Consider the following 25,834-nt stretch of genomic DNA (forward strand, 5'->3'; position numbering starts at 1 on the left):
ATAGTCATAATCGTCATTATCTATCTTTAATGATAGACAGATGGTGTGTTTCTTTAGGTATCATTGTCGTTTCCCCTTCCTAGTCATTCTTATTGGTGTTCCTCCCGATCCTTCCGTCCCTGAAATCCCAAGTCTTTGGTCATAATTGATTGGCGCAAGCTCTGCATGTGATTCCGAACATCATAGTCTACTTCGGATCATTCGGAAACCCGTCCCGCAGGTTCTCGTACTTGGTCTGCGGCTGCGTGATACAGTTGCGCGACTTGTCGAGCGCCGTGACGCCACCCATGCCCTGGACCACGTTGGCAATCAAGCTCTGCCCGCTGGCCGCGTCCTTGTCGGCGCTGCTCTCCCACCACATGGCGCCGCCGAGGTGGTGCGTGCGGATGTAGGCGGCCTTGCGGCGCGCCATGTCGACGTTGTCGTAGCTGACCATGGTGCGGCTCGAGGGCGAGTAGCAGTAGGTGGCGCCGGCCTCGTGGTCGAAGATCTCCTGGGCGCCGGGGAGGGGCAGCTTCTTGTAGTCGTGCACTCCGTTCTCCCAGGTGCCCTCGCCGACGCCGTTGAAGGGCGCGCCGGGCCCGTCCGTGTTCGTGAACGCGCGGCCGTACAGGGGCATGCCCAGCACGATCTTGTGCGACGGCACGCCCTGGCGCGTGTAGTAGTGCAGCGCCGCCGCGGTGCTAAAGGGCGTGCGCTGCGGGTGCGTGGGGTGCGGGTAGATGTTGGCCTGGTGGCCCGCCGTGGAGTCCCAGGAGCCGGCGTAGTCGTAGGCCATGAGGTTCCAGAAGTCGAGCAGGCGGTCCATGCCGCGGAAGTCCATCTTCTCGTAGTTTTGCGCGCCGGCGGGGCAGGCGACCGTCAGCTCAAAGTGGTACGGCTTCGGCAGCGTGCGCGAGTAGGCGTCCATGGCGTCGCGCGTCGCCTGCAGCAGCGCCACCAGGTCGGCGGCCTCGGCGGAGTTCTGCGGGTACTCCCAGTCGATGTCGATACCGTCATAGCCCAGGTTCTTGATGAGGTCGACGCAGCTGTTGGCGAAGGTGGCGCGGCCTTGTGGCGTCGAGGCCGGCTGCTTGAAGTTGGAGCTGTACGTCCAGCCGCCGACACTGAGCAAGATCTTGAGGCTTCGGTTCCGGCGCTTGAGCAGATTGAGCTGCTTCATGCAGCCGTACAGGTTGAGGCCGACGTCGTTCCACGAGTCGCCCTCCCAGTGGATGTCTGTGTCGGCCCAGGTGTCCGTCAGGTAGACCTCGCCCGTCTCCGGGCGCACGTTGGCGAAGGCATAGAGAACGTGGGTCAGCTTCTCGACCGGGAGGTCCTGAGGTCGGTGCTTGCGGCCGTAGATGGCCCAGTTGACGAAGTAGGCCACGGAACGGTAGCCGGGCTCAGGTCCGCCACCCATGATGTCTGTGGCTGGATACGAAGACTGCAAAGGATTGGCGAAGAGAGACTCAGATGTGCTGGCAGTAGTTGAACCCGAACGAAGCTGTGTTATAAGGGAGTTCCAGCAAGTGGGGTTAAGGATGGTGTAGACTATTGCAAGAAACAGGATGATCACCGAAGTAAAAGTGAACGGTCTGAAGCGAGGCAATTGCATTTACAAGATATTGGGCAAGATGTAGGCTCGTTTATAATGGGTTTGGTTTTCCAGATTCCTTGCATGAAATGAAAGTGCGCGGCCTCCAAGCATGGGGCAATGACAGGTCGTTTGATTCAGGTTGGGGTGCGTGGCTTGGCTTGGTCTTGCCTTGCTGCGTGGCAAGACTCAGCGCGTCCGGCAAGGGCGGCTCCTGGCTCCGTCGGCTGTTGAATCAATCATCGTTGGCTGCTTACTGTTTCGTTTTCCGAGCCTACCTGATAGTCATTGGAACACCACATCACTGAATACGAGTGTTGATCAAAGGCCCAAAGGCCTCGACCAGACGCAGTGAACCATGCGATTCAGAGCAACAGAGTCCATTGGAGTTGAGATGCCCCTCTAAGACAATTGAACAGAATGACGTTGATGGCAGTTGACTTGTCCAGGCCTGGTGGGGTGGAATAAATTATGGAACAACCAGTGGCTTAGCTGCTAGGCGGCTAAGCTAGTGTGTACAGCCACCATTGAAACCGCTGGAACCACCACTGGAGGCAACAGAAGTTCACCAGCATTATTACTGGGATAACATGGCACAACTGGAATAATCACTGGTAGTAGTCTAGTAGATTGATCGTGACCTTGCATTGGGTGTGGGGGCTATCTATGTTGATTCCATGCCACATCAGGTTCCTTCCATGACCTTGATATCATTTCGATCCGAACTCCCATCTCATGCATGAATTGTTCCCTCCAAAAAAAGCGCATTTAAGGCTTGTCGAAGACGTAGGTCAGGTGGCAGCGACCACAGTACTGGCGATCCTGCATGGCAGCCATGAAGATACCGGCACCGCACTGATATTCGAGTTAGTAAATAGTTGCATGGAATGGGAGTGAGAGTGAGAGGAGCTTACGGTCTCGGCAGGGCACTCGCGTCGGAGGCGCTCGATCTTGCCATCACCATCGACCTTGTAGTACTTGAGCACAGCCAGCTTCTGCTTCTTGCGCTTGTGCTTGATCTTCTTGGGGGTAGTGTAGACCTTCTTCTTGCGCTTCTTGGCACCACCACGGAGGCGGAGCACCAAGTGAAGGGTGGACTCCTTCTGGATGTTGTAGTCCGAAAGAGTGCGGCCGTCCTCGAGCTGCTTGCCGGCGAAGATCAATCGCTGTTGATCCGGAGGGATGCCCTCCTTGTCCTGGATTTTGGACTTGACATTGTCGATAGTGTCGCTAGACTCCACCTCGAGGGTGATAGTCTTGCCCGTCAGGGTCTTGACGAAGATCTGCATGATGGCTGCCTGGAAATCGCAGATATGTTAGATTGGGTTGCTTGGGATTGGTTTGCAGTGTAGAGGTGTGAATGATGAATATTCAGAACGAGGGAAAAGCTCCAAGACAGGAATCCAGCTCCCTCAAATACTGAATTGGAGGGACGATCGGAGAAAGGCCAACATTGAAGGTTTGGGAATTCTCTCGATCCCAGGAAGTTTGCGCCAGGGAAGTTTGGGAATGATGATCGCAGTAGGCTCGCAAGCCATACGCGCGACCAACGGGATGTCAAATGAGCTCACGTACCTAGACAATATGATTGTCCTCCTAAGCAACTATACAGATGAAGTTGTTCACACGGAAGGGAAAGAAAAGTTCCAAGCTGAAAAAGGTGGGATGGTTTTCCACGCCTACAATTCCTGGTGGGTGGCGCACAGACCATCACTGATTGATTGGGCTTTTGCGTGCGTGCCCCATCAAAACGTAACCGCACCTTATCTGGATTTTTTCGCGCCCACTATCTGTCACGTGCTAGGGTTTCCAAATTGGCCAACCCTCCACTGCTTAATGCGATCTTTTGCGCTGCAGAGACCTGACTTCCGATTGGCCACAGCTCGACCAGTCCAACTTTCAGTGGGGTGCATTTTGGCAATCAGCACCACAACCCCAAGATCTTCCACTGGTCCTTAAACTCCCAGCCAGACCCCAACATCCTCAATCTTCCCTCTTCGTTTTTCCCAGTTACGAAGAATCGACAACCGCCAAAATGGTCAAGAAGAGAAAGAACAAGTATGCCTCACCACCTCCGCGCCGCGTCGTCTCTGCTGTCACCGTTGTCCCCACGATGCGAGAACGAGATCCGACCGACGTCGCCCACATTGCACAATCCACCATGAGAGAATCACCCGACTGACATTTTTCTTCTTCTACAGCGGTCGCAACAAGAAGGGCCGCGGCCACACCAAGCCCATCCGCTGCAGCAACTGCTCGCGATGCACTCCCAAGGATAAGGCCATCAAGCGCTTCACCATCCGCAACATGGTCGAGTCGGCTGCCATCCGTGATATCTCGGACGCCTCCGTCTTCGCCGAGTACACCGTCCCCAAGATGTACCTCAAGCTGCAGTACTGTGTCTCTTGTGCCATTCACGGCAAGATTGTCCGGTACGTTGATAAAGATCCCTCAGGAGAGGGGTGCCCGCAAGGGAACAACTGCGCTCTTTTCGCTTCGGCGAAATCGTATGCAACTGAGATGAACCTTGGTTGCACGCTTCATTGCACTCGAATACGGAGCCCACCTCTCCTGGTAAATTCCCCCGGATGAACCCCCATACTGATGTGCTACCTATCTAGTGTCCGATCTCGCGTCGGTCGCCGCAACCGTGCTCCCCTCCTCGCGTCCGATACAACAAGGACGGCAAGAAGGTCGTCCCCACTGGCCAGACCGGTAAGACTGTCGCTTAAGCGAAGCGTCACGTCAAGGGTGTTTGGCTGGATTTCGGTGTTATGAAAAAGGGAAACGGGTCACTACGGTATTGCTTTTGATTGCATGTCCTGGGTTTTTGACATGGTTTCTCACATTATGACCGAGATGAATTGAGTCATTGCCACAAGGCAGAACAACGTCAAACCACATCTTTTCTGTCGCTCTTCTCCTGCTGTGAACTGTAACAAGTGAGGGCTTGTCACTTGATTTTCGTAGATGCCAATGCTAGCCTGTGCCACACGCCCCCCGTATCGAAAAAGTCTGGCCAGCGAGGCCAATTGGGTTGCGAAGCAGTGCGTACTATTCATATCAAATGTTCATCATCCCACAACAGCAATGTCGGCCAGTAGAGGGTATGACATCATGCGCGTCCCATCAGGACAGGCAATACAGAAGAATCAGCACGTTCATTGCCTGGTAAGATTTTGGTCCAGCGTCTTTCCATCCCACACATGACGAAGCATCGAAGGTGCCCTGACTTTAAGACACCACCCAGCTACGTGTAGCTGAATGCACCACCAACTCACCAGTGAGCGCGAAGCTTATTGGCTTCACATCTCAATGCATTTGATTGCGAAATTGGCTTTGGAACACTGCCATTCCGTCCATTTGCCGCAGAGGCCTAATGAACTTGATGCCCACTCTCCAATCCACTCACGACAGCCGCTCTGATGTCACCGCCTCATCTGGTGCCTCTTTGCTCAGCACTGTACGAGTTTTCGTCAAGTTTCCAGCGGTAGGAGCTATGAAACATGCACGTAAATACATGTAGCACCTGAACTGCCTCGGCGCAGTTGTCAAGCCCTGAGCACCGCCTTCAGCCTATAGGTTTTGCCAGCGAGACGGTCCTCAAAGTCCCAAGATGCATACTACCAAGATTGGGTTCCTTTGTTGCCAATGAACTTCGAGCGCATCATGTTGCCGTGTGTTAGCGATCTTGCTGCAGTTTGCCGCGAGCGAGATGCTGTGGTGGTCAAGACTAGAATGCAGCTTCTGGAAAGCCGGAAAAAGTCAATAAGATGAATGCCAAGTGACATCTGTTTCGATCAAGGGAATGTCCTAATTGCCTCAACAAGTTACTATCCAGTTTCGCCGTCTAAGTTATTAAAATCCCATGACCGGGCTCAAGTACTGTGAATCTACCAAACCTCCTACTACACATTGTACGGGTACATCATTCCGCAGTCCAGTTATCAGAAGTGTGTGCTGGATACTCGGCCCCCTCTAAACGACTGTCGGCTGGCGGCTGGCGCTTATCAGATATTCCCTACTCAGTGGCTGCTCTCCGTCTCCTCCCTTTGGGTGGGAGAGCCTGGCATGTCTTGATCCCCTTACCAGATGCTCAAAGGGCACCAGCAGCTGCCCAGCTATTCACGGATGCTCTTCTCATATTCCAGCGCAGCCAGGCAGTCGTCACTGTAGTATCGGTGCGTATGAATTTGGAGAATATCTCAAGCCCCTTGAGAACCCAGCGGCGTAGCAAGCACATGGTCACTTGCCATTAATGAGCCTTGGAAAATCCAAGACCAATATTCTGGCTTTTCCAGACGCAACATCGGACAGAGCAGTGGAAGGTCTGTGTAGACCAAGGAGACGACTAGGCGAGAAAGTGCGTCGAGCTCCAGATGTAAGTTGACGGACCCGGCTGCGGGGGAGTAAACGCTGCTTGCCCGTATCGAAAGGGTAATTCCGCCAGACTGTTAAATTCCATGAGCAAGTGCATGTTCGAAAGGGATAACGTGACAGAAACTGCCAGAGCAGCTTAGCCGCAGTTACGAGCAGACCCAAGCATAAAAAGGTCTGACTGCCGTTGCCAGACTCTACGATATCAAAATACTCGCTACGAATTTTTGCCTCTGCCGGCATATCAAATTGGGATTGGGCCACGCTGAAGAGCAAGAGGGGCTGTTGTACGAGACAAGGCACGATTATGTACGGAATGACTTTGTATATACCCTGATATTTAGTGACAGGGTAATCATCAATATCTTCTGTTGATCAACTCTTCTCCTATCTCATGCCCGCATAATCGACCACCGCGTCTCCCCCATCACGACCACGCCCATGACTCCCGCCGTTACTGCCAACCAACTACTTGGCGCAGTTCTTGGGGTTATCGTACAAGTAAGGTACCTCGTCGCACTCCGCCTTGCAGATGTAGTTGGGGTCGATGTTGCAGTGGTACAGGTTGCTCCAGATGGTGGGGTTGGCCCAGTAGGGGTTGGAGCACTCGAGGCTGTGGGACCAGTACGGGTCATCGGCCAGGGCCGGGTCGTTGCGGCAGCATAGCTCCAGGGACTCGCCGTAGATGCAGCAGCGGCTGGCCTGGGCGTCGGTGGGACCCAGCAGCAGGCTGCCGCCGAAGCCTTCGCCCCAGTCGGCGCACTTGGCCGCCGACGCCGCCTGTCGGGATGCTATCTCGGCCGCGGCCGCCTCGACCGGGGTGGCGGCCGAGACAGCGAGGAGGCTGGCGAAGATGGTGAGGAGTTGCATGTTTGGTGGCTTTGTGGAGGGAGAAGGTATATGTTTGGAAATGGAGGGGATCTGGGTAAGCAGGGTGCTGTGGCTTTGAACAGTATGTGCGGTGCTTGTCTGGATCTCCTTTCCAAGGTCAGTAGAGATGATCGGACATAGGCACTCTTATATAAACATGCCAAGCATATTCATGGCTCCCACATGCGAAGTGGTATTTCAATACGAGGTCCCCCAGATCAAGCCGGGGAAGTAATGGTACATCGAAGTGGCAGTTCCTATGCGCACATCTTTCACATGGCATACGCTGCTGCTGCGACCTTGGTGTCTTACGGCCGAGTGGCATATTTGAAGGCATGAAATCCTGTTGTGAGGTTACATGGCATCGCTTTGGCATCATGGGGGAGGGGCGGAGCTATATCTCGTTTCGCGCAGTGGGATTTTGGTATGCGGGGGAAGACCCTGCTTCTTGTTGACCCTCCCGGCTTGCACAGAATTGGGATGGTATGCCAGATGCGGCCAGGCACCACACCACGGCGGCCGAGGAAGGCGAGTTTACGCGCCACTCGGATAGACCATATGGCCACTGCGCGCATATGCAATCAATTTCAGCAATGACCTATGCTGGTGGTCGGCTGCCGTGATGTCGCAGCGATTGTGGACGTTCAACAGTAGCTGGATCCAGGCTAATGGGAAGCTTCGCGACGACAGCCCGGAGGCCAAAGCTTCAGCGAGATGGCATGCTCACTGAACACATTCAGCGCGCCGGAATTGACTGGTTGTTCACTTTCCAGGCCAAAAGGCTTTCGTACTGCCAATTGATCATATTACTTATGAGAGAAGCATGTCGAGTTTGGAACTGCCCGTCGGGACTGTCTAGCCTTAGCCCATGCTGGTGTACTGGATGTGGTCAATCTTGAAGATGTTCAATGTTGTGGCCAAAATTCACCAGCACCAACTGGAGCACTCAATGCTTACACAAACATGTGCTACATAATCCCTCAAACAGTATCATTCTTTCACATACGACCATATCCTGCTGAATACTAGGGATCCCGTCCGCTCTCCCATATATAAGCAGCAGAGAGCCGAATTAGTACTAGGGTCGGTGACGACCTGGGAATCCTCGGTGTTGTATGTTTTGCATTTTTGACCTTTTTGGCAATCCAGCCGCGAACACCACATTGACACTTGAGCTGGTCGCAGCATTGATGAACACAACCCGTATTTCGCCTTCCAAGTGCTGGCGAGAAGATGCTGAGCGGATACGAAGGCCAGTTGACCGAGTTCAAGTGGGATACCAAACCTCCAAAGCCGTGCATGGCCTGTTCGCTTTTTTCAATTGCTGGCTCGGCCCAGATGGACTGCAGCGTTCTAATTCTCGGCCGGATTCCCGACTAGGTCCATGCGCAAGTCCGCAGCTCATTCGGTCGGTTCTTTCGAAGCGCATATCGCGTTTTCGGTTTGGATCTTGCTGCGTGGTTTCTCCACGTGGTCGTGGAACACTTTCACGATATTTTCACGGGCATCCTCTCGGTTCATGTACGGTCGGGTCGGTCGCCGCGCCCTGTCAGATCAGTGTCGATGCGCAACCATGGTTCGGGACAGCAAACAGGCAATTGACGACAATCCCATCGTCCGTTGAGGCAATGACGAATCGCCGTCTCCTCGTCTTCACTGAGTAAACCCTCTCTCTGCAACTTGATATTATTCACTGGGAGTTAGCTACAGCCTTATATGTGTCATGTCCATTCTCGTTTCGAGTTCCACTGTGCCTCGAGCTCGTCATCTGCTGGCCAGATTGCGACTCCCCATTTGACGCTGTGCTGCAACCCGCTGGCGGACTTGTAGCCAATGGGAACCCCATCAATTGGCGACAGCAACCAAGATTCCGTCGCAATCTATCTCGCCGCTTGCGTGCTTCTTGGCACCACATGGCATTTGCGCTATCTGCATATGAACAGCCTTAGGGAAGCTCCTTGGCACTGCTCACTCCGGAAGGTCAATGGATCCCAAGAGCGTCCCAAGGCTGCTATCAGACACTGCCCATGACCCGAAGGGGTTTGGCTGTCGTGAACCGCGTATGGATGTGACCATGGAGGCAAAGCACGCGATTGGTAAAGCCAGGTTACGGCGACATTTATCAACCACTGATCGCCATAGGTCGCACATGCCAGTAAGGTTTTGCTCGTCTCATGTTACCCAGCTGCTCGTTGGGCCTCTAAACTATATGCAGGTGCTTATCAATATTTGAATCGTTCATACCCCCTCAATTAACCCTTTCGCGACCTCATTCCCTCAATTCACCTCCTCGGCGCACCGCCCGGTATGCCGTTGTGGTCGAAACGGACGGCGTCCGAGCCTGATGCCGGAGCCGCCCCAGTGGACGTCAACGTATCCAACTCGGATGTATCCGTCGTCCAGGATGGCGGTCTCACCTACACGAAAGCCCAAGGAGGTAACGGCTCGGCTGCGACCTACCAAGAGGCCGTCGGCGCGCCCGTCGAGAACAGGTCACCACTGGGATACCACGTCGGCTGGCTTACAGTTATATTCCTCAATGTGAACCAAATGATCGGAACGGGTATCTTTTCCACACGTAAGCTATACCTAGCAGTCGACATTCCCCTATCTCCTAGTGCGAGGTCAAATGCCCCGTTGATGCATGTATGCAATGCTGACGATAACATTACTCTCGCCCAGCCGGAACCATCCTGAACAACACGGGCTCCATTGGCCTCGCCCTCATCTACTGGGTTATTGGTGCGATCATGGCCTTCGCCGGCCTGGCCGTGTACCTCGAACTGGCCAGCTACTTCCCCAACCGCAGCGGCGGCGAGGTCGTCTACCTGGAGCAAGCCTACACGCGCCCCCGGCACTTCTTCCCCGTCGCCTTCGCCGTACAATCCGTGGTCTTGTCCTTCGCCAGCAGTAATGCCATCGTACTGTCCAACTACGTGTGGCGCATCGCAGCGCGTGCGACGCCTCCCACGGAATGGGAGACCAAGGGCGTCGCCGTCGCCGCCTACACGCTGGCCGTCATCTGCGTCATCGCCCACAACAAGTACTCGCTGTGGGCGGTCAACGTCTTCGGCGCCGTCAAGATCATCACGCTCGTCTTCATCAGCATCACGGGCCTCGTCGTCCTGGGCGGGCACGTCTCGCCCCAGCGCGTCCCGGACCCCCACGCCAACTTCCGCCACGGCTTCGAGGGCACCACCGATAACGGCAACGACCTGGCCAACGCGCTCGTCAACACCATCTTCGCCTACACGGGCTACTCCAACGCGTTCAACGTCGTGGCCGAGATCAAGAACCCCATCAAAACGCTGAGGAGGAACTGTACCGTTTCGGTCATTATTGTCGCGGTGCTGTACTTCATGTGCAACATTGCTTACTTCGCTGCCGGTTAGTTCTGACTGACCCGGTTCTGAGACTGAACAGTATCGTCCCTTGCCAGATATGCTGACCCAATTGCATCCTTAGTTCCGAAACAGGAATTCCGCAAGTCCAAGGAGATTGCCGCTGGCGTCTTCTTCACCGCCGTATTCGGTGAAGGCCACGCAGAAACTGCCCTGAACGTCCTTGTGCTGCTCAGCGCTTTCGGCAACCTCCTTGCCGTACTGATTGGATCTTCGCGCTCCATCCGCGAAATTGGACGGTAAGAAAAAGAACATCGCCCCCTTTCTGTGCAACTAGGTACACGCATATGACCATAGCTCTGTCAACATCTAGCCAAGGCGTCCTCCCCTTCCCCAAGTTCTGGGTCACCACCAAACCCTTCGGGACCCCCATCGGCCCCTATCTGCTGAAGTGGATCGTAACCTTCATCATGATCGTCGCGCCCCCCGCCGGCGACGCCTTCCAGTTCGTCGTCAGCCTCCGGTCGTACCCGGAGAGCATGTTCTTCCTCGCCATGGCAGCCGGCCTCTACATCATCCGCCGCAACCACAAGCGCATCGTCGGAGCGCGGCACCGCCCCGAGTTCAAGGCCTGGGACGTGGCCGTCATCTTCTTCATCCTGATTCAGGTCTACGTGCTGGTGATGCCCTGGTTCCCGCCCAAGGGGGGCATCTATGCGGGGAATGTGAGCTTCTTTTATGCGACTTACTGCTTCGTGGGCATTGGAATGTAAGTTCCTCTCTCTGATCCTGCTTCTCGATTTTGCCCCACAGTCTTTCCGGACCGCGTTCAAGATATTCATGTACAGTACACCTTGCTTACTACCTCCTCTAGTATTGTCGGATGTTTCATCTACTACAAGGCCTGGATCTCCTGGATCCCTAAATGGAAGGGCTACGCCATCCGCCCCGAGATTATCGACATTGGTAACAACGGGGCGAAGTCGCACCACCTTGTCCGGGTTCCCAAAGCTGAGCTGGCTGAGTGGGACGATGCGCATGACGAGGCGGGTAATATTCGACGTAGGGGCGTAAGCAGTGGTGTCAAGGTCACGGATAAGGGGAGCGACGGGGAGGTAGTTCAGGAGGTGTGAGAGATATGTTATGCTATTTGGATAACCGTATCTTGTTTGCATAATCAAAGTGTTTATTCCAAACAACTTGAGTAATATTTAATACAAAGTGCTTCCATACTGTTTTTCATTGCCATTGGATTGCATTTTCGACGGGTGGTGCCGGCCTCTGATAAACTTGGACGGTTGCTTCCATATTCTCCAACGCCTTTCCTTTTCCATTTGTCAGTTTCCATACAAGCGACCTGGCTCTCCGTTCAGACAGTCTTCAGCATCTTTGACCGAGCCCCGTACTATAGCAATCTCAAGTTCGATCAGCCGTAGTTCATTCAGCCGCTCTCTTTGGATTGAATCAGAGGCACGCCTAAGCTCCATCAGCTGAGTCTGTTTCAGGCGCTCTATTTTGGTTGACGCAGATGCGCGGGCAAGCTCCACCAGCTCAGAATCAGAGGGAGCATCGTAGTTTGGCCCAAAGGCGATGAGCAACTTTGCCAGTGCGTGATTCATCGACCCCTTTTGTGCTTCAGCACATTCAGCCCTGGGAATTACATCGAGAGCTTGGGACCAGGCTTGGTCATATCGGCTTGTGTCGAAATACTTGCCCGATTCTAGAAAGTTTCCGATAATGCTGACGTCTCCATGTACTGCGACGAGTAGAAGCATTCGACGAGTCCAGTTCAGAATATATATTGGTGGATAGACACCCTCGATACCTTCGGTTTCCCTACCAGTGTGCCGGTCACTTGATGGTGGTTGAAAAATGCCTAACCTGATCACTTCCGATAATGTCTTTTGGACAAGGTCATTTTCCTGTACAATAAGCTGCCCAGGGAAATGGTCGTCGACAATTGTGCGAAAACTGTCCACGTTGAGTATAAAGTCCTCGAGGACAGTGATCCACTGCCTGGCTCCTGGTTCGATGTCCAGCAGTGGTATCAATATATCCGCTCGTTTAAATTTCAATCCGCGAGAGAAAATAAATTCAAACAAGTTTTCTCTGTTTTGGCACTCTACCAGCATTTCGGAGTAGGAAAACATTTCTGTTGGGAGAGATATGGCGTGGCTGAGTGACCCAGTAGACAAGTACAATGCGATGTTCGAAACCACTTCCTGGAAAGAGATGTTGTAATCAATGGAGAAGTTCGAGACATCTGATGCAAGGCCTATAAAAGCATAGACACGGTCCACCTCAAGAGTGCTCTGGCTATCTTTGAACCGGCGAAGTAGAGTCAAAAGTCGACGATCCTGGCTCGATGGTGACTGGAACCTCAACCACCCTGGCATCAGCTCGAGTATTGCGTTGGCGTGGGAACTCAGCTCGATGCCAATAAGGGAAGGTATCATTGAAAATACGCTTGACGAAACAGCTCGACGCCCATACATGATAGTTGTCTTCTGGGCCATGGCAACTTCTTGGATGACCCAGACTCGTTCAAACCATGGTATTTCGGTCAAGTGGATGAAAGCGGACGCTCGCTGATTTGTCGGGCTTTCGTTTGTTTCGCCAACTGGAAGACATGTTAGCGATAACATGTTTCTGATCTCAGGCAATGGCTTCTTCCGCCAGTTCATGTTTCTGAGCTCTCCTGCAATGTCGATCATCCAGATCTTGGAGTGTATAATTATCAGTTCGTAAGCTCCTATAAATTATAATGGGTACTTGGTTTACCATTAGTTCCTCAATTTCCATGGAACCGGTCCCGAGCCACACGAGCACGGTTTCAGCTTTCTCATAGGTCTGTTTCATCTGTCCCACTTGATGTCCCTTTTCGTGAGGATCAGCCTGATTGATACAAAGGGCATCGACCCATAGAAATCGATCACTGGCGCTTCGACGTAGATGATATAAGGCATCAAAAAGGTTGCGGGTGACCGATACCGTTTGACCGCCGAGTATAATAGTAGGCGAGCATTCATCTACCTCCCCGCCCCATGTATAAGAAAGGGCCTCGTATGGTAAACGTTCATCATCACTAATGAATGCTTGGAATATCTCGCAACGAATCTCATTCATGTGATGATAGTAGCTGCAGAGACGAAGAATGCGAATGGCATCTCTGGAAAGATCGATCGGCTCATAAGGGTATATGTGCGCCATTTCAATGCTGGCCTGTAACGTGAGCTTGGAAAGTTGAGGGGAAACAAGTTGGAGATGAGGGGAAGCAACCCCAAAGATAGAAAGAAAGGAGAGAAAAGACAAAAAGAGCTAAACTCGACACAGACCGCCTAAGGCTGGAAGATAGTGCGGTAAGAACAGGATGGCTGTTGAACTCGTTGATGATTGGTTTAATCCAGTACGCTGACATGCGTAATGCGCCTGACAGAGGAAAGCGTGCCATAAATATGCAAATGCAAGGCGTTGCATTTACGCCTTCTATGCATTGGAGTCTGGACTGAGGCGGTGCAGCACCAATAGGGGGAACTGACGTCTTTCAATAATAGACCCCCAACACAATGTAGCGTCATGCAACGTGGGTCACTAGATGCAACGCATGTTTGCAATTCCGCCAGCGACGACTTGGGTTAAACGTTAACATGCACCTGTATCAAATAAAAGAATGTGTGTACGTGATAAAATCATATTCATGTGCACATATCTATCTCCTAGGTGCTTGAGGTTCGTCTGAAATACTTATCTTCACATACCTTGCATTTGAGACTACTACACGTACAGAGATCAATGTGTAGATAGACGGGCCACAGACTTCAATTGATACGTTACACAGCACCAGATGTAAAATATCTTGATTGCTGCATCATTCTGCAAGAGGCCTACCAATATCTACTTATGGAATGGTTGACTTCCCCGCACCTCATTATCTCTATCCTCTCCCCTCTCCCCCATCGAAGTTGGCTTAAATTGCCTTTTTCTAGTCAACCCTCTTTCAATTTCCCATTGTCATGCTATCACCCTGATGGGAAACGTATTCTGAAGTTAAATCGCTTATTCACGAATTCTTTTGTCTACACCCCGGCGACGGGAAACTTGCTATGATGGCAGAGGTTGGTCATCCAAGAGATTCCAAGGTAGATTGCCGTTAACAGTCCTTCAGGCATCATCAGAGCTCACGTCCACCAATGCAACTACCGACACCGATATGGCACCTACTGCTAAAATATGCATTGGAGGGGCCGAGTACGAAGTCGACACTCAGAAGATACCCTACCTGGCATCATTCTTGAAGTTTCAGAAGCACTCCGGACAGGCCGACGCGGCCGTCCCGGAACACGGGGGGATCCCACATTTCGGCATTATCAACACCGGAGTGGAGGATGGCTTCCGGCAGTTCTTCCGACGCATGCCTACGCAGCTGTCCGAGTACCATACCCTATGCGAAACCCTCGAGTTCCTCGCCATCGACACGCTCGGCGGCCGCGACATGAAGAAGATTCTGAAAGACTTGCGGGAAGGCAAAGAGGACTACGACCCGCAAGAGCGTCACACAATTCCCGGCAATAAGAGCCTGGCTCGCGACTCGGCGTTCAGGCTGCTGTACATCTTTCTCCTGGGCGAGTTTGCGTCGGATGCGCTTGACAGCAACATGGCGTACAACGCCACCCTGTTCGTCGTCTCGCATCGGGCCGTTTTCAAGTACAAGACCAGAAAGATGGTGCGCGAGGCCTTCGAGGAGCGGTTCCGGGCTTCCGAGAAGCAGCAGGCGGGGCTAGACAAGTGGCCGTTGAGCCGTGGATCGATCGATGAGTCGCAGGAAGACGACGCTACTACGGAGGTTGAAGACTATGGTGATGACTTCGATTCAGACTGGTCTTCGTAATTCGGATCGAAGGTCTAGTTGAATTTGAAAATAAGGTTCTAGTATTATAGGAATCTCATGAAACTTTCAAGAAGACAATGAGTTAGGTATTTTTCTAATAAGAACCGAGTTCTTTAAAATCAACCCATCTGTCAACTGTAGTTGAACGTGGAAGTAGAGCTTAGCAGTGTATGCACAAAACTGTTCCCAACCCGTACGACTCCTATCACTGTTAACACCCCTATCGTCGTCCAAGGTATATATGTAAGATGACAGCACAGACATATGCTTAGTTTGTCTTGAGAACACTCCACTTGCCGTCAGGCATAGTACCGTTCTCGCCCTTGATCAGAGACGGGACGCACCACTCACGGTTGCCCGCCTTCACCGCGGCCTGGTCGCAGTCGCTGCCCTCGAACTTGCCCTCGCCACAAGTATACTGAGGCGTGAAGATGAGGTATCCGGACGATCCGGGGGCGACGGACAGGGTGTATTGGCGGCTGTAAGACTCCTCTCTCGAGATCTCGTGCGATGTGCCCTCCGAGTGGGAGATGGAAGCCTCGACGAACCAGGCGGCACCGGCACTGTAGTATCAATGTGTTAGTTTATGTTCCGGGCGAAGTACACGGCACGGTAGAGATATCAACTTACGAGAATTCGTCGCTGTCGGATCGGGAATCACCGATGGTATTGCCAGTGGTGTATACACCGCTGATGCCTATTGAGAGACAGTGGTTAGTCGGGATGGATACCACTTCAACCGAGAATGGTGTTGGAACAGGGCGCACTCACTGCAATCGGTCGACGCATCCGACTGGCAGTCCACGGTGGGACTCGTCTTCCTAGGCTTGCGGAAGATCTTCCGGAGCCCCTTGGGGGTTCGGTTGAAGCTACAAGCCTCCCTCTTCTCCTTCTTCTCTCGGAGGTGGTCCACAGGCAGCGGAAGCGAGGTACCGGTGGCGTTGAAAAGAACGGCGCTCAGTTCATCAGTCGCCGCCTCCCTCTTCTTCTCGGAGGGCAGAGGCCCGACGCAATCGGGGCCGCAGCAGTAGGCCAGGTCGTACTTGTGGGGGAGCGAGACGGCGGCGCAGCCGAGCTGGCCTTCATGGAGCGGTAGGGCAGCAGGCAGCTGCTCTCCCTGTCGGGGCCGAGGCTCTGGTAGAAGATGAGCTGGCAGTCGCCGTGGATCGACGTCGTGTCGACGAACAAGTCGTACTAGCCGTTCTTCTGGGGCCAAGCGGGCAAGCCGACCGAGTTCTTGGTGCACTTGATGGGGTGGGCCGTCGTCTTCCAGGCCGTGATCTCCGTCGACATCTCGTCGAAGGCCTTGGACTTGTCGGTGCCGCAGTCCCCGCTGCTCCAGGCGGTGAAGTTGACTTCTTCGTCCCTGCCGGCGGGGGCGGCGGCGGGCATGGCGGCGAGGGCGCCGATGGCGGCGACACGGATGATGGTCTTGATAGACATGGTGGTGGTGAAAGTTCAGGTAGTAGTATAGATGAGATGAGGAAAGATAATGATGGTGATGATGGTGATGATGGAATATAACAAACTATGAGTCCAAATGCGACTTTCTTATACAGATATCAGAGAACCTCTACACATGGCCGGATTGCTACATGTTGGCGATCATTCAGCTCGCACTCAGCTCGCACTTTACCTCGCACTAACAATGTGGGGAAGTGGAATCCCGAACCAAGAAATCGTCGCCATCTTCACTGAACTTTCAAACCACTACGGAGTAGTCGGCGATGGAAAGGGGCATCAAACCAGGCTACGGGGACGAACGCCGCCCTCAGCCAATCTTCTAATACGTTATTGCGGCACAGCAGCACCACAATTATCGCTCTTCTGCCGCCTTGCCGTCTATACCGCCTGGGCGCCAGCTCGGACTTCTCGGACTGCAGAGGACGATCGCAATGGAACCGCCTTCATCCGGCCGAGTTCGAGGCCCAACAATGCCATGGAGGAGTCTATCGTGGAGTGCGCTTGTCGCCTCATCTCAGCAAAAGTACGCAGCATACATGACCCGCAGTCTGCGCATTTTCTAATGTGTATATATAACATTGGGAGGTTCCATCTCAAGAGTAAAGTATACATATCATCATCAACCAGTCTATCTTGTCGCCCATCAAACCACTGCTATGCCGCAAGGACGTCTGGAGCTTTCTCGATACCCAGACGGCGTCGTACGTCACGAGAATGATCTGAGGCGTTTGGGTATACACTTAGTTGGGAACTTGTTCACAGGCCAGAAAGGGGCGGGGAAAACTCAAACAATCAAAGCCTCCTGTAACCTTGCCAAAACCTCGAGACCTGCCTGTTACCCTTCGATCTGAGGCCCGATAAAAACAGCTTTGTCCTAGTTCCAACAGTGTTACGTTATTGTCACCAACCTCAAGGCCTTGACGTATCCGACATACCAGGTCTGGGGCGGTGTACAGTCTTTCGTCCAGAACGAACGCACCCTTTGCTGCAAGCTCTCTGCGAACACCAGACGCAGCCGGACAAGGACCCGTACGCTAACGTGCTCATTAACCTCATGCCCACCAACCTCACCTTGATGCTGAGCGTGGGGACCGCACTAAGGCCTGCGCGAAGCCAACTAGGTGTGGTGGTCCTTAAGCGTGGCCTGGTCCAACACCGAAGAGGACAACAACGTGATCATCTCGGCGGCCTAATCAATATTCAAGAATACTCAGATGCCCGACAACGATATGGGACGTTGCACGGAGGTCTTGAGCGGATTGCAGAGCATAGATAATGGCAGCACATCTTCTTTTTGTCGGCGAAAAAGCTCTGGGTATGGCATTGTGAATATCAGCAAGGAAATCGATGAGTCGACAGGGGAACAGGGGTCATCGCGCATCAGGGGCACATCAGTTGCATCGAGGAGTAGATTGACTGTTGATTGCGGATATATCAGTATGGATATCGTATCTACGATTGAGGCATGCTAATACTTAGAGGCTTCTAGAAAGAAAAAAAAAAGGAGGCAGTTGGTATTGTCGAAACGTCGTGGTGTAATTAGTCGCATACGAAGGAAGTGTAAACTCACTCGCGCTCGGTCTCGCCTGATCTGCGATGGGCCCGCATCGGCGCGCGTCAGGATTGGGGGGTGCAGTCTTGGCCGGCGCTCGGTTCGCGACACCCCAGATGAACGCTATCTCTAATTAGACGGCAGGACGGAAAGAACCGCAGCGAGAGCCGGCGACGTCGAGCGAGAAAACTCCTTAGTGGTGGCCTGCTGTTTCTGGGCAATGGTTATCTGCACGGATGCTCACATGACTTGCTGCAACGTTGGAGGAGAGGTCTAGAATGTACGATGGATGGTGTTCTTGGGGTAACTGTCAGCGAGATCCCGTCCAACGAGATGGCCAAGAGCCAGGGCCGGTTTGCTTGGGTTGCATCCAAACAAGAGACGCTGTGCCTCACCACCCCTGACCCCCCGTACCAATAGGGCGGTCAACCGAACTCCGACTGCCTCCCATTTCGCCGGGTTTCCTGCATTTGTTTGCTAAATGTCATGCATTGGACACAACCAACAGCATTAGGGGTGGGGCCGGCTGTTATTGATCTGACAACCCGTGTTGCAAGGCATGCGACGAGTAATGCGACTGGCCTTTCTGGGAACTCCCACACTCAGCACATCCCGGCTTTTGCCCGGTCCTCTGGGTTCTGCCTTTTCAAACAAAGGCATTAACCAAATCATATCCTGCTTTTCCGTACTCAAATAGCTTTTTCTTTCCCTTCCAAGCCATGGCGTTGTCCACTACAGCCACTTCTGACATTAGCTCAGCCAAGCCCCTCACCTTTCCGCGCTACTTCTGCAGCCAGATCTGCGGCAAACCGCATGTGGTAACGGGCGTCGATCTCCGCGGCCAGACTGCCATCGTAACCGGTTCCAACTCGGGAGTCGGCCTCGAGACAAGCCGCCAATTGCTGGACCTGGGCCTCAGCAAGCTGATCCTAGCCGTGCGGGACGAGGAGAAGGGCCGGCAGGCCGCCGCCGACCTGGCCAAGGGACGGGCCGCGGGTTTCGACCAGAGCATCACGATCGAGGTCTGGAAGCTGGACCAATCAGAGTACGGCTCCGTCATGGCCTTCGCCAACCGCGTCAAGCGGACGCTGACGCGCCTCGACATCGCCATCCTCAACATCGGCATCGCCCCCGCCCAGCGCGCCCTCAACCCCTCGACGGGCCACGACGAGATAATCCAGGTCAACTACCTCTCCACCGCGCTCCTCGCCATCTTGTTATTGCCCGTCGCCCAGGCCGCCCGCCCCCACCAGCCGCGCCCGACGCGCATCACCCTCACCTCGTCCGAGGGCGCCGCCTTCACGCGCCGCTTCCCCGTCGGCAACGTGCAGGCGCCGATCCTGCCCGCGCTCGACGCCCCCGGCAGCGCGGCCCGGAACACGGGGGACCGCCAGTTCGTCTCGAAGCTGCTGGGGCAGTTCTTCCTGCGGCGGCTGGCGCGCGTGGTGCCGCCCGCCGTCGCCGTGCTGAACGCGGCCTCGCCCGGCTCCGTCTGGGACTCGCGCTTCGGGCGCGATCGGGAGGGGACCGCGGCGGGGGCCGTGGCGAAGGCGGTGCTGCGTTGCGGGTTCGGGCACACGGCCGCGGTGGGGGCGCGGATGGTGACGGATGCGGCGGTAAGGCACGGGGCGGAGACGCATGGGCAGTTTTTGTCGTTTCAGAAGGTCGTGAGGTGAGTTGTGATTGGTCCTTTCCTTCTCTTGAGTCGTTACCCCTTCCTTCTACTGACAATATCATCCTGCAGCATGGCGCCCATGATTTACACGAAAGACGGGGATATGCTCTCAGAACACCTCTGGAAGGAAACCTTGGACGAATTGGCCTTTGCCAGGGTGACGGAAATACTGATGGAGGTGGCCAATGTGACCAGCCTAGGGACCTTACCTAATAACATATATTAAATATCTAGGTATGGACCATACATCATTGTCCAGTAGAGGCTGATAAGCCGATCGAGGCGGAGGACTGATTTTGAAGGGGGTCGATTTCTGTACCCATCACAGTGAGCGATTTTGAACATGGGGAGGTCAGGGGTGTGAATATACTGGTGGTCACTATGACGGCTTTGTTCCGATGTCAAAGGCCTTTTATGACTCTACATGGTTCAACTTACTTCAATACCTATTCTGATGATAGCCATTGTAACCAATGCACTGGAAGAGGACTGCATTCACTGAATCAACAGGGGGCTGTTCGGCGTATTTAGTTGCAAGCCCATCACAGACAACCCTTTTATATTGCAATGCACTTTTTCCACCCAGAACCACTTCCACGAGAAGCATTTCTACTTAGAAACACCATCTCTACAGCCCACCTTTACCATGGCTTCCGTCATAGCGCCAGCCGTCCTGGCCGCCTTTTGGGCATGGGGCCGCATCGATAACCTGATCTCCCTCGACGCTCTGGAGTGTTACAGATCTGCCCAGATCTTCGAGAACCCCACGTACAAGACTACTGACATCAGCGTCGTGGTCCCGACGAAGGCCACGCCCGCCATGTTCAAAGACTGTCTCCGCCTCTGGGCCTTGAATAAGCCGAAGGAAATCATCATCAGCACCATCTACGACCAAGCCGAAGCCATCCGCCAACTCCTAGCCGAAGACGAGACCCTCGCCCAGATCAAGGAGAAATACGGCATAGTCATCAAAGTCGTTTATGTCCCCGAGGGTGGTCGGAGGATTCAGCAGGTCAAGGGCATCCAGCACGCCACCGGTCGCCTCATCGCCACCGTCGACGACAGCATCCAGTGGCCGGCCAATTACCTGCGGGACATGGCCGCCTGCTTCGAAGACCCCACCGTCGGCGCCGCGGGCCCCATGATCGACATCTACGTCCCCGAAGACCGGCGCAACGCGGAGAGCCTGTCTCCCTGGGACGTCCTGGCAATGCGCATGGCATACAACCGCAACCCCACGCAAAAGACCCCCTACGCCACGTCGCGCTGGTGCTTCATCCTCGCCGGCACGACGTGCCTGATCCGCCCCGAGATCGTCCAGGACCCGGACTACATCGAAGCCTTCCTCAACGACTTTTGGCGGGGCACGCACCGGCTCGATGTCGGCGACGATACCTTCACTTCGCGCTGGCTGCAGCGCCACGGCTGGACCATCGCGATCCAGGACACGCCCCACACGACGGTGCTGCGGACCTCGCGGGTCGAGACGCGAGCCTACTTCCGGCAGATCATGCGCTGGGAGCGCAGTTCGGTGCAGCACTTCCTGCGGACGCTGATGGAGGTGCCGCAGATCTGGCAGGACGGCTACGTGGCCCGCAAGACGCTGGAGCGCGTATTCCGCCCCGTCATATCGACCGTGCAGATTATCGCATGGGTCGTCACGGCGCTATTCTGGCCCCTGTTCGCGCTGGCTTTGGGGGGCTACTACGTGCTCGAGTCCCTCTCGAGCTTCGAGGGGTTCTTTCGCAAGTACCCCTACATGCTGAAGTACTGGTACGCTGCCGTGGCGGCGGACTACATCTACATTCTGCAGGACTACTGGGCTTGGGCTACTCTAAATAACACGTCCTGGGAGGCGCGGACTTTGGCGCCGCTCGAGGTTACCACGAAAGGCCACGATGAAGCCTCAGATAGAGTTGAAGACTCGACCTGATGGCTGAGGTAGCCTCGCGAAAGATAGATCCGATTTCTCTGGTGGGGCTATACTCGGGTGTAGTTTTCCGTGATAACAAATTATGAGACTTGCTTGACTCTCCCGTAATATTCGGTCGTGTTTCCTCCAAATGCCACCCAACAATCTGTGAAGATACCAATCCTGAATCCCCGCTAGCGATACCGCCTGATTACTGTAATAAGACCACGTCGGCCGTCTCTTAGGCGCCCCCTTCACCCTCGGACAATTCCTCTCCGTCTTGGCACTTTAGGATCTTCATCATCCGCAATTGCCAGTATTCCACCCAGAACTGATGGAACGGAGCCGATCTAGATCCAGCATCCATAAGTATCCTGCGGAACTCGTTCTCGTACTCTTTTACGTGAAGGTTGAGTTCGCACAGCTTTGATTCCTCGTCCTTGTGTATGCCGCCGACATCTCCACGGAACGGTTCCCATGGGTCCTTCGATCCGCAGATTCGAGATGCGTCGCAGCAAGTGTGCCTTAGGCCCATGATTTCAAAAGTGAAGAACCGAATGGTGGCCATATGGTGTTGATGCGGAATTAGCGAGCCGACCCGTGCCATGGTTTCACACCACGCAAGCAGCCGGAACGACACATATTCATCACCCCTCGGAGATTTAAGAAAGGTAAGCAGCCCTTTCAGAAAATAGATAAACTGGGTACAGCCGTAGTTCGAGCACGCACAGGAGCAGGAATCGCCATCGTTGCCTTTCGGGAGAGTGTATAGGTGTCGGTCAAAGAAGGTGTCGTTAGGCACAGATACATAGACCGCATCTAGGCCTAATTTGACGCCTAGATTGAATGAGGCGTAGTGGGACCCCACGATCTCTACGCGCGCGCTAGTACTAGCTGGTCCCGAAGCTTTGAGTAGGCCACGGTGTATGCCTTCTCCATGGTCTTTGAGCCATTTTACGTGCTGGCGGCTTCTCTTGCAAGGCAGGTGAGGCAGCTCGGCGTCGCCAGTAAGGAAATTGTCAGTGACCCCTAGAGGGAAGAAAGACTCCGTTGGGTTGGGCTGCTCATTCTGTGAATAGAATAGTTGGCAGACCCGCCATCTGTCAGTGAGGGAGGAGCCGTCAGTCGCGAGCGTTTGGATCGTCTCGATCACCTCTGACTCATAAGCCCCAGGAAAAGGTGTCAGATTCATCGTCGAAGGCTCCATTCCCATCCCCATGATAGCCTCTTGTGTTTCCAACCGAAGCCGATCGTAACACTTCCTCATATATCTCCTGTATGTGTTATATGCTTTTTCTGATCCATTTTCCTCTCCCCACTCGTGCCGCGGCTTCAAGATTTGAGGAAACACGAGGGCTGCCTCGAGTATCATTTCCAAGCTTCGGGTACAATTGCAATCTGAATGGCAAGTACCGCTAACACTGCTAGAGGGGCTGTGGCGTTCAGTCCTGCAGCTAACCCGCAAGGCGTAGTCTAACACTGAAAGACCACTAGAATCCTGTTTGCCCAAGATAGAAAATTTGGCCGCGGGGAGTAGGAGGAAGAGCATGTGCGGCTTGCGTACTGCGACATGTAACGGGGTCTGCTTGAGAAGGGTTTCTTCCTGCATCGAATAAGGGTATCTAGAGATCCGATCGGCCACCTGTAAAACCTCATCTCCCAGGATTGCTGTGGTAAGGGGACCGCATTCATACGCTTCTCAGATAAATGTTAGTAAGTCTAGGGATTCAGGGGTGTTAAGACGAGAGAATTTTCCTATCACCTTCGGCTAGTCTGGAAGACTTTTCCAGTAATATGACGAACATGTAATGATCGGTTGTTGACAAGTTGTCTCCCAGTGATACCGGGGAGATATCAGGCTGCACTTCTAAAAGTGCCTGCGCTGCATAAAGGCTTCTCTCATCCAGCTGAGCAGAAATGAGTCCCAGTGGTGTGCTGAGTTTTATCAGCTCTTATTGATATAGGAGTTCTTTAAACAAAAATTAGGACCGGTTGGGCTTTCTAGCTTACCTCCCACGGATGTCTTAAGAACTTGGTGGGACACCCAATTCAAGGATTCCAGGCAAGTAGACATTCTCTCCATGGTCATCTTCCACCACGAAACCTTTGAACTTTGAATTGTCAGCTGGTTGCGTTTATGAGCTTTTGATAGGCCCTTACCAAGTTCAATGTGGCATGCAACCACGACTGGTTTTGCGCATCAACCGCCTTCGGAGATGCTTTCCCTGCGAGAACTAGACCTTCAAGCCCCTTGAGGGCCATCTTGTAGATAGAGATCATACACGAGGAACAACGGCTGCGACAATGTATCCTGTGCTTCATATAAGCTGATGGTATGTCATCGATGATTTGAAAGGCTCGGTCGCTCTTCCTATCCACGGTCGGATGATACGCGAATGTTGGGCTCATACTGTGCCCTCCGGCACCAGAGGAGACATGGAAAGATATGGTCAGAACGATGTGCATCAGACACACAAGCGCATAGATTTGTATCTCGAATTTGACAATTCGTTGCTGAGTGAGGCGGACTTGCGATAGAACACAATATGGCTCGTGAACTCGCACACAGGTCTCTCTATATATGCGGAATGGGCCAAATAGAGTATTTCTCTTCTGAAAACTCTGTCGATAGCCGCACACACAAATACCGCTGCCCCTTGACGAAGCTGGGCTCTTGGCTTCGGTATTGGCATTCCTGATTATTCGGTCGAGGATTTGCAACTTCGATGTCTCCTCAAAGAGTTCTTTCAAGGCTGCTGGCTTCGAGGCTAGCCAACTGAACGCCTGTGACGAGTCTGTCTAGTAAAGCTTTGTTAGGTTTCCGCAGCTGGTTGGGGGCTATAGCCTACTGACAGCCATCAAACGCTTCGCCAACTGGCTGACCACGCTGGACTCGAGCTCGACAAGAGCCTTCCTGGTTTCCTGGTTTTCTTTGAGCCCTGTGGACTTGACAGACTCCACAGATGCCGCTAAACGCTGTTCCATTTGCCCGAGCCCTTCCTGCACACTGGGAAGTATCCCCTTCACTTCGGAGGCAGTTTTGCGACTTAAATTATCGATAGCATCCAGTTTCGATAATTGAAGTCGCGACAAATCACTGTTGGTATACCAAAGGCCAATCAGACTCCACATTTGTTCAGGGGCGCAATCTTACATAAGAATAGGAAAGGGGTAAGAAACACGACTGAACCCACAGTTCAAGCCCATGCAAAGCTAATTGTATGACTTGCACGGTCCGGTCCAATTTGGTGGCCAGCTGCTCGACCCTGGGCCGCTCGAATGCATAGGTAAGCTTCTTCCTCGTGTCCCGCAGTTTTGATCTCCAGGAGAACGTAGAATCGCACCCGGACAGCTCAACGACAAAGTTCTCAAGATTGACTAGTTCTTTCTTGCAGGATTCGACTGTTTCGTCCACTGAGGCCGGATCAAACTTTTGCTGGTGTGATAGGCCCTGCTGCGACAGGACGCCATCCACAAACGCGATCGTTCGCCTCAGAACTTCGTTCCGTCGCCTGGTCGATTCCAGCTCCTCGGACCTGGCCGCTATGGCATTGACGTATTTTGCGATCCCGTCGACCACTGTAAAGCCAAGCGAGACGAGGCCGGCAACGGATCCAAGCCCAGAAAGGGGATCCATCATCGTGCAAAACATTTGTAAGCTCGACAATGACTCAATTGATTCAGTATTATCACAATTCGAAACAAATTGGTTTGTCTACTGTCACTTGCGAATGCTTTGAGGTTCTTATTACACAGGGTGCCACTTGTCCCCGTTGGGCATGCCTAGTATAATAAGAAAACACTTGAAAGGGAGGTGTGCTGTTGCCTAGGAAGGTCACACAAATGCACGGATCTTATGCATAATGATCTCATAACACTGCTTTTGAGTCGCTAGTATTCCTCCATGAATGCTACAGCGCTGTGTTCCAAACAGTTCTATCTACTAATGGTCGGCGACGTCGGGCGACATGGAGCAGGGGATATATGACCGGTCAGAAACAGCACTCAGCACACCGAATTTTAGTCGCCTTGACCCTTGGATAATGAGGTCCTGTTGCCCGTGGGGTACTGTCGTTGAATGACGGACAAGGCCGTGCGTACCGCAGCGATGTTGACTAAATTAGATATGAAAAAAGTCACCCCGACCGTTCTAGATAGTCACTGGTCTGTACTGAAGAT

At 53.4% G+C, this 25,834-nt stretch overlaps 13 protein-coding genes across 13 annotated transcripts; 7 read left to right on the forward strand and 6 right to left on the reverse strand.

Annotated features, from left to right (window-relative positions):
• Positions 1-187: 187 nt before the first annotated feature.
• On the reverse strand, positions 188-1,402 carry PG985_007776 (glycoside hydrolase superfamily; the record flags this gene model as incomplete). The annotated part of the gene is made up of 1 exon (XM_066827544.1): positions 188-1,402. The coding sequence occupies one exon, from the start codon at positions 1,400-1,402 to the stop codon at positions 188-190; it is 1,215 nt and encodes a 404-aa protein (XP_066685219.1).
• Positions 1,403-2,344: 942 nt separating this feature from the next.
• On the reverse strand, positions 2,345-2,865 carry PG985_007777 (Ubiquitin-40S ribosomal protein S27a; the record flags this gene model as incomplete). The annotated part of the gene is made up of 2 exons (XM_066827545.1): positions 2,345-2,431; positions 2,491-2,865. 2 exons carry the CDS (start codon positions 2,863-2,865, stop codon positions 2,345-2,347), a joined length of 462 nt encoding a protein of 153 aa, XP_066685220.1.
• A 746-nt stretch (positions 2,866-3,611) lies between these two features.
• PG985_007778 (40S ribosomal protein eS26) lies at positions 3,612-4,354 on the forward strand (the record flags this gene model as incomplete). Its single annotated transcript, XM_066827546.1, has 3 exons — positions 3,612-3,634; positions 3,778-4,008; positions 4,198-4,354. The coding sequence occupies 3 exons, from the start codon at positions 3,612-3,614 to the stop codon at positions 4,352-4,354; spliced, it is 411 nt and encodes a 136-aa protein (XP_066685221.1).
• Positions 4,355-6,394: 2,040 nt separating this feature from the next.
• On the forward strand, positions 6,395-7,162 carry PG985_007779 (uncharacterized protein; the record flags this gene model as incomplete). The annotated part of the gene is made up of 3 exons (XM_066827547.1): positions 6,395-6,577; positions 6,626-6,940; positions 6,989-7,162. The coding sequence occupies 3 exons, from the start codon at positions 6,395-6,397 to the stop codon at positions 7,160-7,162; spliced, it is 672 nt and encodes a 223-aa protein (XP_066685222.1).
• Positions 7,163-9,130: 1,968 nt separating this feature from the next.
• Positions 9,131-11,297, forward strand: PG985_007780 (uncharacterized protein; the record flags this gene model as incomplete). Its single annotated transcript, XM_066827548.1, has 5 exons — positions 9,131-9,401; positions 9,506-10,210; positions 10,289-10,463; positions 10,538-10,933; positions 11,039-11,297. 5 exons carry the CDS (start codon positions 9,131-9,133, stop codon positions 11,295-11,297), a joined length of 1,806 nt encoding a protein of 601 aa, XP_066685223.1.
• A 204-nt stretch (positions 11,298-11,501) lies between these two features.
• On the reverse strand, positions 11,502-12,848 carry PG985_007781 (heterokaryon incompatibility protein-domain-containing protein; the record flags this gene model as incomplete). The annotated part of the gene is made up of 1 exon (XM_066827549.1): positions 11,502-12,848. One exon carries the CDS (start codon positions 12,846-12,848, stop codon positions 11,502-11,504), a length of 1,347 nt encoding a protein of 448 aa, XP_066685224.1.
• A 1,526-nt stretch (positions 12,849-14,374) lies between these two features.
• PG985_007782 (uncharacterized protein) lies at positions 14,375-15,052 on the forward strand (the record flags this gene model as incomplete). Its single annotated transcript, XM_066827550.1, has 1 exon — positions 14,375-15,052. The coding sequence occupies one exon, from the start codon at positions 14,375-14,377 to the stop codon at positions 15,050-15,052; it is 678 nt and encodes a 225-aa protein (XP_066685225.1).
• A 268-nt stretch (positions 15,053-15,320) lies between these two features.
• On the reverse strand, positions 15,321-16,495 carry PG985_007783 (uncharacterized protein; the record flags this gene model as incomplete). The annotated part of the gene is made up of 4 exons (XM_066827551.1): positions 15,321-15,615; positions 15,683-15,749; positions 15,824-16,169; positions 16,283-16,495. 4 exons carry the CDS (start codon positions 16,493-16,495, stop codon positions 15,321-15,323), a joined length of 921 nt encoding a protein of 306 aa, XP_066685226.1.
• A 205-nt stretch (positions 16,496-16,700) lies between these two features.
• PG985_007784 (uncharacterized protein) lies at positions 16,701-17,792 on the forward strand (the record flags this gene model as incomplete). The annotated part of the gene is made up of 2 exons (XM_066827552.1): positions 16,701-17,039; positions 17,532-17,792. 2 exons carry the CDS (start codon positions 16,701-16,703, stop codon positions 17,790-17,792), a joined length of 600 nt encoding a protein of 199 aa, XP_066685227.1.
• Positions 17,793-18,787: 995 nt separating this feature from the next.
• PG985_007785 (uncharacterized protein) lies at positions 18,788-19,969 on the forward strand (the record flags this gene model as incomplete). Its single annotated transcript, XM_066827553.1, has 2 exons — positions 18,788-19,740; positions 19,813-19,969. The coding sequence occupies 2 exons, from the start codon at positions 18,788-18,790 to the stop codon at positions 19,967-19,969; spliced, it is 1,110 nt and encodes a 369-aa protein (XP_066685228.1).
• A 420-nt stretch (positions 19,970-20,389) lies between these two features.
• Positions 20,390-21,676, forward strand: PG985_007786 (uncharacterized protein; the record flags this gene model as incomplete). Its single annotated transcript, XM_066827554.1, has 1 exon — positions 20,390-21,676. One exon carries the CDS (start codon positions 20,390-20,392, stop codon positions 21,674-21,676), a length of 1,287 nt encoding a protein of 428 aa, XP_066685229.1.
• Positions 21,677-21,896: 220 nt separating this feature from the next.
• PG985_007787 (uncharacterized protein) lies at positions 21,897-22,223 on the reverse strand (the record flags this gene model as incomplete). The annotated part of the gene is made up of 1 exon (XM_066827555.1): positions 21,897-22,223. One exon carries the CDS (start codon positions 22,221-22,223, stop codon positions 21,897-21,899), a length of 327 nt encoding a protein of 108 aa, XP_066685230.1.
• A 1,456-nt stretch (positions 22,224-23,679) lies between these two features.
• PG985_007788 (uncharacterized protein) lies at positions 23,680-25,295 on the reverse strand (the record flags this gene model as incomplete). The annotated part of the gene is made up of 4 exons (XM_066827556.1): positions 23,680-23,766; positions 23,816-24,454; positions 24,509-24,779; positions 24,850-25,295. The coding sequence occupies 4 exons, from the start codon at positions 25,293-25,295 to the stop codon at positions 23,680-23,682; spliced, it is 1,443 nt and encodes a 480-aa protein (XP_066685231.1).
• Positions 25,296-25,834: the final 539 nt, after the last annotated feature.

This window comes from Apiospora marii (assembly GCF_038362585.1).
Source record: "Apiospora marii strain CBS 49790 chromosome Unknown utg000004l_segment0_segment1, whole genome shotgun sequence".
Lineage (NCBI taxonomy): Eukaryota > Fungi > Ascomycota > Sordariomycetes > Amphisphaeriales > Apiosporaceae > Apiospora > Apiospora marii.